At 51.6% G+C, this 10692-nt stretch overlaps 1 protein-coding gene across 1 annotated transcript in view; it reads left to right on the plus strand.

The window, feature by feature from the left end:
* Window positions 1-1166: 1166 nt before the first annotated feature.
* Window positions 1167-10692, plus strand: part of ACCS (1-aminocyclopropane-1-carboxylate synthase homolog (inactive)) — an 18598-nt gene continuing 9072 nt past the window's right edge. Inside the window, exons 1-6 of the mRNA XM_027775435.1 lie at window positions 1167-1251; window positions 2541-2831; window positions 5202-5261; window positions 8183-8253; window positions 9851-9920; window positions 10429-10495. Of these exons, the coding sequence (XP_027631236.1) occupies window positions 2541-2831; window positions 5202-5261; window positions 8183-8253; window positions 9851-9920; window positions 10429-10495 (559 nt within the window). The 5' untranslated portion in view covers window positions 1167-1251. The remainder of the gene's footprint in view (window positions 1252-2540; window positions 2832-5201; window positions 5262-8182; window positions 8254-9850; window positions 9921-10428; window positions 10496-10692) is intronic.

Genomic DNA, 10692 nt, shown 5'->3' on the forward strand with positions numbered 1-10692 from the left:
CCCTATCTTGCTCTCCTCTAAATTTCTTCTCTCAGTGCTTACCCTGGCCTGTAGACTGAGTAATCATTTATCTGGAGAGGGCCCCCTTTGCATTCTTCAGTGGAGAAGCATTTTGTGGCCCTTGAACACAGGGAGACAGGAAGGTATAAATATTCTTTCTCTTCTTAGCGCTATAGGCACATAGGACCAGACCCACATCCGCCAGTCAGTGAACCATGAAAAGAGGAATAACCAAGACCCACCTCAGCACCCTGTCTGGAACAGTTTGCCACCTCTAAGCCCTGAGTCCCCGTTCCAGCTTTTTACCCTTGCTATACAAATAAGGCAAAGTGGATAAATCTGGAAGATTGAATACTAAGCGAAGCAGCCAGACTATGAGTGAGAAACATTGTATGTCCCCACTGAATATGTACCGAATACCTGCAACTCTAGGGCAGAAACTGGGAGATGGGAAGGTCCAATAGAGATGGCAACTGTAGATACCACAGTATGGGAGGGAGGGATTGGGGGAAAAACATTTAACAGACCCATGAATGAAGTTATCTGTGATGATAATGTATACGGTAATATCTTTGACATGATTGATATGCACTGCATCCATGCTGGAAATAACACATTTTGTACACTGTAAAGGTGCACAGTGAGTAAATGTAAACTTAAAAAAATGTTTTTTAAAAAAAGTTTAAAAATCGTGGGGAAAACATCAAGCTTTTGTTTCCTTTTCCTGAAGACAGTTCTTGAGGACGCTGATCTGCCATCTTTTCGGCTCGATGGCTTCCGGAATAAAGCACCTTCCCTTTCCCAAAGCCTTGACTCCTGACCTATTATTGGCTGTTGTGGGGAAGTGCCGCCAGCTTGGACCAAGTACCCGAGCCCACTTGGACTGGGCGGGCGGCGCCCGGTAGGCTCGGCCCTCCAGTGCTTAAGTGCCGGCAGCCGCGGGGGCGTTTCCTGGCAGAGGAAACCGACACGTCCCCGGACTGCGGAGAGCAGCGCTCGCTCGCCAGCTCCGCCAAGTAGGTGCGATCCTGACTCTGCAGAGAAGAAAGCCTTCCGGGCCGCGCTCTGTGCACTGTGCAGAAGTCGCTGCCCTTCCGTCCCAAAGCCCTTGAAACCGATCCCACGTCCTCTGCCTGGAAACCTGGAGCGGTCTCTCGCGACGGGTCCTCCCCTGGAAAGGGCCTTTCCGCTTTCCACACGCGGCCGCTGCCTCACTCGCGGGATCCTGCCTGGCCGGGCAGGGAAGACAGGGTGAGGACTCGCCGCTGCCCGGTGTCCCCGGACCCCAAGCCGTGCCGCCCAGCCCCCTCCACCCGCCACGCCGCGCTGCTGCCTGGGACCTGGGCTGCGGGAGGGACCGAAGGAAGCGCCCGGGGCCGCGTAGGTTTCGGCCGGTGACCCAGCAGAGGTGTGTCGCTGTCTGTGCTTCAGGCGAGGCGTTAGGATATAATGATCCCCGTGTTGGTGAGCTTTGGCCGCCAGCCAGGATTCGTTCTGAGCGCTTCAGCCTCATTAATACCCTTTTGATATCTCACTGTCCCCCCAAGAGGCGGTTAGTGTCCCCCCACTGTGCGGCTGAGAGCTGGCTAACAGAAATGTGGAAACTTAACGTCTGTCGGCAGGACCCAGGCCACCCTCTCCTGGTGGCCACGCCTCGTCCCCACCCTCCTTCTGCCCTAGACAGCTCAGTAAACTCATCCCATCCTTCACCCCACAAGACCCTGGTGCTCCCAGGCAATGCTCTGCCTGGAAAATTTGAACCTGGCTTTTTGAAGTCGAGGTCAGCAGGGGTGGAAAGAACTCCTTAGGCTGCGGAATCAAAAACTTCTACCGGAGTGTACCGAGTTAAAGCAGCAATACACTCAAGTTGCACAAACGTAGAGGTGCAGTTTTAGCGCATAATAGGTTCTTCACAGATTTTTTTTTTTTTAGAGATTTTTGCTATAGGGCACGTGTGCTCACCAGAAAGACAGAGACAGAGAGACAGAAAATCACCCCCCAGGGGGGATGACCACACCGCAATCCCTTCTCCATTCTCCTCTCGAGATCTTGGGCATGCACGCACATGTGCTTGGAGTGAGTTTAGGCCACCAGGTCTGGGACTTGAACCACGGTCGACTACATGGGAGTCCAGTGACATAGCCATTACGCTAACTGCTGGTCCCTTCTTTATACATTTTACTGGTTGAAGCGATCATACACATGATCACCACTGGTAAGGGACACAGGAAATGATGACTACCAACACTTGAAGGAAGGAGCAGATAAGAGGATGGAGACCCCAAGTCTCCAACCCATTTTTAAAAATATTTTTTAAATTTTATTTATTATTATTATTAATTTGCTATAGAGCACATGTGTGCACCAGAGAGAGTAAGAGCAAGCCACCAGGTCTGGGACTCAAACCATGATCCACCATGTAGGAGTCCAGTGCCTTACCCACCACACCACCTGCAGGCCCTCCAATTCAGCTTTAATGTTGGATGCTATGGGAAGCCATTGAGCAGGCTGTGCATTGAGTGCTTTTTCTCTTTTTGCAGATGTTCCCCTTACCTCAGAAGGAATCCAGGGCGTCTGCCACCTGTCCAGGCCCAGACTCCACACAGGAGCTGAGCAGAAACAATGGGGGTGGTCTGGAAGAAGGGTGCTCCAGGAATCCAGACCAGAAGGGGCTAAAGCTTTACCAAGTGGGCGATCCCACTGCCACGTTCTCCTGTGACAGCTCCTGCCTGTCCTCTAGAGGGAAAATCGTTAAATGGTTCTGGGACTCAGCTGAGAAGGGCTACAGGACCTACCATGAGAACGAATATGATGAGGACAAGAACCCCAGTGTAAGAGACCCCCCACTGGGACTCGAGAGGGGACTGGAGCGTGGGGTACCCTACCTTGACCTATAGGGCGCCACCCTACTTACTGTTTTGGGTTGGAGTTGTGGTCCTCTGGCCTCCCAGAGGGCTTTGGATACAGCTCGGAGAGCCCCAGTTTCCTGGTCAAGAAACGGCCCACTGACCGTTTCTGGGACCCTGGTTTTTGAGTGTGGAATTTAAGAAGCATAGATGCTCTCTTACATGGATTGTGAGCCACACCTCACCCCCTGTTTGCTTTTGGAGCTGGGATAGATCTCGGGCTCAGGTCGAAACGATTTCACTTTGGGATTGTCTAGTTGCTTAATTTCATTGAATCTCAGTTCGTTTCTAAAGTGGAATAGTAGTACCTGCTCTGTAGAAGAGTCAAGATTAGGGGCCAGCAGGTGGCGTGGTGGTCAAGGCACCAGACTCCCATATGGCCAACCTTGCCATTCAGGTTCCAAACCTGAACATTTTCCAGCTTGAAAATCATGCCAGGCATGTGAGTGTGCATGTACTCCCCAAATACCAAGGGGAGAATGGAGAAGAAGGGATTGCAGTGTGGCCAGCCCCTCCGGGTGTGATGTCTCACATTCCCGCTCACTGTCTCTCCCTGGCAAGCGTACACACTCTATGACAAAAAAACAAAGTGAAATATAATATATGAAATAAGCGTAGGTGTATGAAGTCGTTACTGCAGTGCTTATCATATAGTACACTCACTAAATGGTAGCTGATATTAATATTAGCTCAGCTGTCACAAGCAATCCTTAATTCAATTAGCTGTATCTGTTGAGCATCTCCTAAGTGCTGGGCACTGCTCTAGGTGCCGAAGTTAGAGCGGAGAACAGAGCAAAGTTCCTGTCCTTATGAAGTTTATGTTCTGCTCGGGAAGACAGTGAACAAACAACCAAAATATCTAATGTATGGTGATAAGTACTACAGAGAAAAATCGGTCAGAGTAACAGGAAAGAGAGTGATGGCTGGGCTGGGAATGTGCTATTGCTTATAAGGAAGCCCCAGAAAGCGATTTTATTTGGGTGTCACTGGAGCAAAGACTTGGAAAACAAAAAATGAGGAATTGTATTAGTTCTATAGTGCTGTGTAACAGATTGCCTCAAGTCTGAGCATTTTTAAAACAACTAACATTTCACAATTCCTGGGATTCAGGAATCCTGGTGGGTGTGCCTCAGGCTTAAGGTTCGTGAAGGTGCTGCGCAGCTGGGGCTGTGGTCTCATCTGAAAGCCTTACGTGGTGGCAGGGTGGGGTCTCAGCCGTGGAGCAGGAAAAGCGGTTAGGCTGTGTGTATATTTTGAAGGTGGAGCTGCCAGGGTTTGCGAATGGATTGGTTGTGGGTGGAGGAGCCTACAGGTTTGCTTCCAGGGGGTGAAAGCACTGCCTTTTTGCTGTCATAATCTTCGTTCCTCGTGTTCTGCCCTTTTGTCCCCCCTCACCCCATAACTCAGGGGTCATGACCTAGCTGTCTCTGAGGCCTGCATTGAAGCTTCCTGGGGACTTGGTCAGGGAGAGTGTGGGCCATGCCTCCCATCCTAACTCTTATTCTGTGAGAATAAATGCCGTATGGGCTGGGAACAAGATGTGCGATGTTGCGTGGTCTTCCGGGGAACACTTTCACAGATACAGGAAACCTCTGTTCTTTCTCTTCCTTTTCTTTTGAAGTTTATTTCTCCTATGAGTGAGACAGAGAGATATATAGAAACAGAGACAGCATCCCCGACAGAGTCTTGACACAGCAGTGCCCTCCCAGTCCCAGCTAGCCCTGGACCATGGAATGCATGTGCCATGCGCTAAGGGATGTCTCTGGGCACGAACCTGAAACCTTCCCATGCAGGTCAGCCTCACAGAGCATTGTGTTTTACCACCGTGTTACCATCTGGCCCAGGAGTTTTCCTCCGTCAGCATTCGCCCTTGTCTCTGTTCCTGCCAGAGTGCCCATTTCCTGTATACATGCCATCATCCCGTAACATGTACTGAGTCCAAGTCCCATGAGAGGTCCTGCAGTATCTTGGGTGAGCATCTAGCCTGCAGGGAGCTTACAGTCAGTAGGCATGCCACTCCCTGGGACCTGGGGCAGAAACTGCTAAGTTCTCAGAAAGAGCTGTGGGATCCAGAAGAAAGATCCTTCCAGGTGGGGTTCCCAGAAGAGGTGACAGGTGGACAGAGCTTTAGAAATGGGAAGGTGGGGTGAGAGCCGAGTGGAGGGCACAGCTGGAGCAAAGGCACAGGGAGGGGTGGTTGGAAGGGTGCAATTGCAGGGAGCCTTGGTGGGCTGCTCGAGGCTTTCATGACACCCTCTGCCATGCTCACCCTGCTGCTGTGCCTCTCATTTCTAGGGCATCATTAACTTGGGCACCAGTGAGAACAAGCTCTGCTTCGACCTGCTGTCCTGGCGGGTAAGTCCCGGGGCACCTCTGGTGACCTCCCCAGCTCCCCTGCCGAGAGCTGTCTCCCCTGCAATGCTCTCCCTGTAAGAGCCTGCTGCTTGCCTTAGTGGTCTCAGCCTAGGAATCGGGGGACCCAGATTCTAGGTCAGTCTTGGGGACAGCTTTCTGTGTGATCTTGGGAGAATCACTTCACCACTCTGATCCTGTTTCGTTCTCTCTTCAGGCTCTTGCACTTAATCCCTCCTGTTGTTCTGGGTCCCCGATTTCCAAGGGAAACGCCCAGTTCTGTGTGATTGGTACTTAGTGACTGGCTGTTCCAGAAAAGAAAGTCCTCCTTTGCCAATTTCCGCAGAGTGAAATCGTGCCATGTGTGATCCCGAGTTACTGATGTGACTTCACTGTGTGCAGACGTGGAGACTGGCACAGTGGCGCACTTTCTGTGGTTGCCCCACCCGTGCAGACGCAGAGACAAATCAGCTCAAGAGCACTAGTAGTAAAGTGTAGTAGCGAATTAGGAGGTGCAGATGTTCAAGTGCTTGGGGATTTTTGTTTGTTTTTAAGTTTATTTCCTCCATGAGCAATAGAGACAGAAAAAGAGAAACAGAGACAGAAAGATCACACTTCACATGTTCCTCAGCCTCACCCTCAGGCTCAGCCAGCCTCAGACCACACACGGGCCTGGTGCACGCAGGGAGGTCTCCAGACTCTGACCAGGTCCCCTCGCATCGTGGGCTGGCCTTACACATTTTACCAGTGCACCACCATCCAGCCCCTGTGCCTTCGTTTTTGAGATAATTTACTTAATTTAAGTTTATATTAACTTTTTTTTTTTAACGGCTGGAGTTTGGTTTTGTTTAGATCTTTGCCATAGGACACATGTACTCTCTGAAGAGAGACACAGAGAGGGAGAGCGAGAAATCATTCTTACTTTCGTCCCTCGGGGGATGGTCATGCCATGGTTCCTTCTCCATTCTCCTCTCAGGATTTTGGGCATGCACATACATGTGCCCAGCATGTTTTTCTCTTTTCTTTTTCAGAGAGATTTTTGCTATAGGGTGTGTGTGCTCACTGGAAAGACAGAGAGACAAAGTGAGAAATCACCCCTCAGGGGAAATGGCGATGCCTCAATCCCTTCTCCTCCATTCTCCTCTTGGGGTCTTGGACACACATGCACATGCGCCCAGCCTGAGTTTCAAGTGGCAGGGTCCAGGATTTGAACTGTGCGGTCGGCCGCGTGAGAGTCCAGTGATATAACCATTACACCATCTGCTGGTTCCCCCAGCATGTTTTTCAAGCTGCCTGCTCTGGGGCATGGACTGTGGAGTGGGCCAAGTAGGATCTAGTGCCTTAACTACCACACTTACCTGCTAGCCCTAAATGGCTGTTTTGAACACAGCTTGCAAAGTTCTTGAAATTTTCATACTCAGATTCTTGAGCTGGTGTGTGCCATCTCTAGCAAACCACTGAGCGTACCTGATCAATGTGTCTCCCAGGCTGTCAGACTGCTCAGTAGAGACAGCAGTGCTTAACCCTAAGGAGCTTATCTACACAGGTGAGTCATCCAAGCGTCAGAGGCAGAGCTTAGAGGGAGTGGGCTCTAAAACTCAGTTTTCCCTAATGCCACTACCTCCTTCTAAAGCAGCTCAGCAGCGAACAGTAAAAGATGAGCCATGTAGATATTTTAAATGTTTTTATTAACAAGTAGGAAGGGGCCAGCAGGTGACGTGGTGGATAAGGTGCTGGACTCCCACATGGCTGACTGCAGTTCGAGTGCCAGGCCAGGCAGCTTGCTTTCTCACTTTCCCCCTCTCTCTCTGTCTCTAGTAAGTGCATGTGCCCTGAAACAAGTTGAAAAACAATAATAATGATAAATAAATTAAATAAAAACAATTCTTTAAAAAAAATGTAGGAAAAGGACTAGCAAATAACAATAATAGCTGCATTGCTAGACCCCTACATAGTTGACCGTGGTTCATGTCCCAGACCCGGCAGCTTAAAACTCCTGCTGGGGGTGTGTGTGTGCATGCCCAAATTCCCGACAGGAGAATGGAGAGGGGATTGCAGCATGGCCATCGTCCCCGGGGGGGAATTTCTCACTTTCTTTCTGTCTCTCTGGTGAGTGTAAGTGCTCGAGAGCAAAAAATCTCTCTGGAAAAAAAAAAGGGGAAAAAACTTGGTAAAATTAATTTTGATAGTACATTTTATTTAGCCTAAAATATCAAAGACGTGTAGTGCACATAAAACTAGATAATGATGCATTTTGCCTACTTTTCATACCAAGCCTTCAGGGCCGGTGGTTCTCCTTCAGACCAGCCAGTTTCAAGTGCTCAGTACCACGTGTGGCTGATAGCTCCCACGTGGGAACAGTGGTATAGAAGAGGCCCATTCCGTTCCTTCCTCTGCTCTTACTGCCCAGGACCCCTGCATTGGCCTGTCCTTGGCGTGGTCCCTAGGGATGCCCAGGAGTTACTGACCCAGCACCTGGGCTTGGAGGGCTGGTCCAGAAACTGCCATGTTTTCCAAAGGAGAGGTCGAGCTGAGTTTGCAGCAAGATGGTGGCCCGAGTTCCTCCAAATAGTGGCACCAAGACTGAGGTGGTAGCACCCCGTCCTGGGGCCTCATCGTCACCCCACAGAGAAGCCAAGTGTCCACAAACCTGCCTCTCTAGTTTTGTAGGTGGTGGTGTGGTATGAGGAGTCCTGCAATCAGACATCCTGGGGTCTGTCTCCGCTCTGCTGCTTGCTAGCAGCGACCTCGCTGTCTCCACTCGTGGAGCCTTAATTTTTCATCGGCAAAACGAGCATGAGTGTCAGCCCTGGGCTGTGCCTCTCGAAGTCTCTCCTATGAGCAGGCCTTGGCCCTCGACGCCCTGGTGCTGTTGAGTGTGGTGGCAGTGCTGGCCTCAGCCCTATTCTCTCCTCTGTCCCCAGCTGAGACAGAGCGACATGCTTCAGGTGGAGCCATCCCTGCTGCAGTACGGTGACTGGAGGGGACATCTGTTGTAAGTAGCTGCCGTAGGCCAGTGGTTCCTGATGTGGGGTGATTGGGCGCCCTGGACTCTATGGCAATATTCCAGACGGTCAGACATTGGGGTAGGGGTGCTCTCGGCACTCGGTGGGCCAAGGTAAGGGGTGCTCCTAAAGCACTCGCAGTGCATAAGCAGCTCCCCATGCAGTTATGCAGCCTCCAGTGTCCATGGTGACCAAGGGGTGCTCCTAAAGCACTCGCAGTGTACAAGCAGCTCCCCACGCAGTTATGCAGCCTCCAGTGTCCATGGTGACAGGTGGGGAAGCCTGCCATTGGCGAGGGCCTGGTGGCCATGGGTCTCCTGGAGCAGTGATCTCCTACCTTTTTGGCATGAGACTCATTTTGTGGAAGACAGTTTTTCCCCAGATGTGATTCGAGGTTTATGAGAGCGCAGCCTAGATCCCTTATTGCATGTGCAGTTCACCGGAGGGTCCGTGCTCCTGTGAGGGTCTAACGCACACCGATCCAGCAGCGGGTAGAGCTCAGGCGGTACTGCGGGCCGGGGGAATGGCTGGAAATACGGCTGGAGCTGTGCTCACTCACGTGTCATGATCAGGACTGGGGACCCCTGTCCTGGAGCTTCTACAGGGATCTGGTGCCTCCTGCCAGTCCCGTCCCAGCTCATGGGCCCCCAGCTTGGCTTCTGTGACCCGGATGTGAGGCATGGGAAGGTCTTTAGGCAATCTGGCCCTGCTTTCTCAGTGACTTTGTAGAAGCCAGAGTCTGTGTTGGAGAGCTGGCTGGGGCTTTTCCTAATGGGACCATGGGAGGGGTAGATGATGCTAACCATAGCTCGTACCTGCTGAGCACTTCCTGGGTCAGACACGGTTCTGAGGACTTAGTGGCCAAGCAGGACTCGGTCCCAAGACTGATAGCAAGGCACATGGCTTTATACACAGTTAGGATGGCGACCTGAGTGGGGACTTTGCGCTTGCTATCAAGTGGCTTAATCCCTTCTAACCTCGGTTTCTTTGTCTGTAAAGTGGGGGTAATACAAGAGGCATATCATAGAATTTTTAGAAAGATTACACTGGCAGGGTCTCCAAGAACATCTGTATAAGGCAACTGTCCAGTCCATGTGATCCGTAACAACTATGGTAACAGTTAACGCCTTTTAAAAATGAGTTATTTTAGTTTTCGTTATTATTTTTTAATTTGATGAGAGAGAGAGCAAGCAGGAAAGTGAGAAAGTAGGCCTCCAGATCCGAGACTCAAACCGTGGTCAGCCATGTGGGAGTCCAGCGCCTTAACCACCTGCCTGCCCTGCTTTATGAACATTATTTATTTCATCGTATTTGTTGTTATTGTTTTGTAGTTAACTCTAATAATAATGGCGTTTGAGTCGCTCGCGATACCTCTCCTGATTAGGCGGGGCTAGGTGTCCTGGAACTGCTGAGAAGGGACGCTTCGGGTCCTGTGGTAGTGGAGGTGGGGGTGTGGGCCGTGGACACAGACACTGGCCAGCTCTCCAGCGGGAAGTGGCTGCCTGAAGGCTCACTGGGGAGCTCGGGCTGGATTGTGGGCCGCGGACTCTCTGGCAAGCCCTGCCCGCCTGCCCGTCTCATCCGCAGCCTCCGGGAGGAAGTGGCCAAGTTCTTATCTTTCTACTGCAAGAGCCCAGCACCCCTCAAACCAGAAAATGTGAGCAGCCCCTCCTCTGCTCTCCCCTGCTTCTCCCTGCTTTCCTCCCCACCCCCACTTCTACCCCTCCCCCCAGCTTTTCTAGCTAAGGGTAAGGTGGTGTGGGGTCTGCCTGTCACTTAGTTTGGGTTTGTTTCAAACTGGCTTTGGGAGTACCTTCTCCCGTCCTTTCCTCTAACCCTCAATATTTGGAGTTTGGGTAGAATTCCACTCACTGTTGCTCTGGGGCCCCTCTTTGCCCACACTTCCCGGTAAGACCCTCTCAGTGACCACTGCCCTTTTGCTTGCTCAGTTGACCTGGAGCCAGATCCCCATGGATGGGCTTGGCTGTTAGTCAGGAAGGGCCTTTCCTATGGCCCAGGGGCTCCAGGGGCTCCAGGGGCTCCAGGGACTCCAGGGACTCCAGGGACAGCCCTGCCTGCACTCTGCTCTATCCCGGGATGGAGGCCACTGTCCTTACTGCCTTCTGGGATGATTCATCTGTGTCCCGTGGGCGTGTCACCCTCAGGTGGTGGTTCTGAACGGCTGTGCCTCGCTCTTCTCTGCTCTGGCCACGGTGCTGTGTGAGGTGGGGGGTAAGTGAATGCCACCGACCCTCTGTGCTGGCAGCTGCATTGTGCCTGCAGCATATCCTGTCCCCTGGCCCCGAGGGCTGCATTAATGTTCTTTCCGCCATGGTAGAATATACTAGAATATAAGTGAGTGGTTTGGCAAGACAACCAGAAATTGGTGGTTCCAGAGTCAGCATGACATCAGGGTTCTGGGCTTTCTC

Source organism: Tupaia chinensis, unplaced genomic scaffold (genome assembly GCF_000334495.1).
Source record: "Tupaia chinensis unplaced genomic scaffold, TupChi_1.0 Scaffold000561_1, whole genome shotgun sequence".
In the NCBI taxonomy this organism is placed as follows: domain Eukaryota; kingdom Metazoa; phylum Chordata; class Mammalia; order Scandentia; family Tupaiidae; genus Tupaia; species Tupaia belangeri.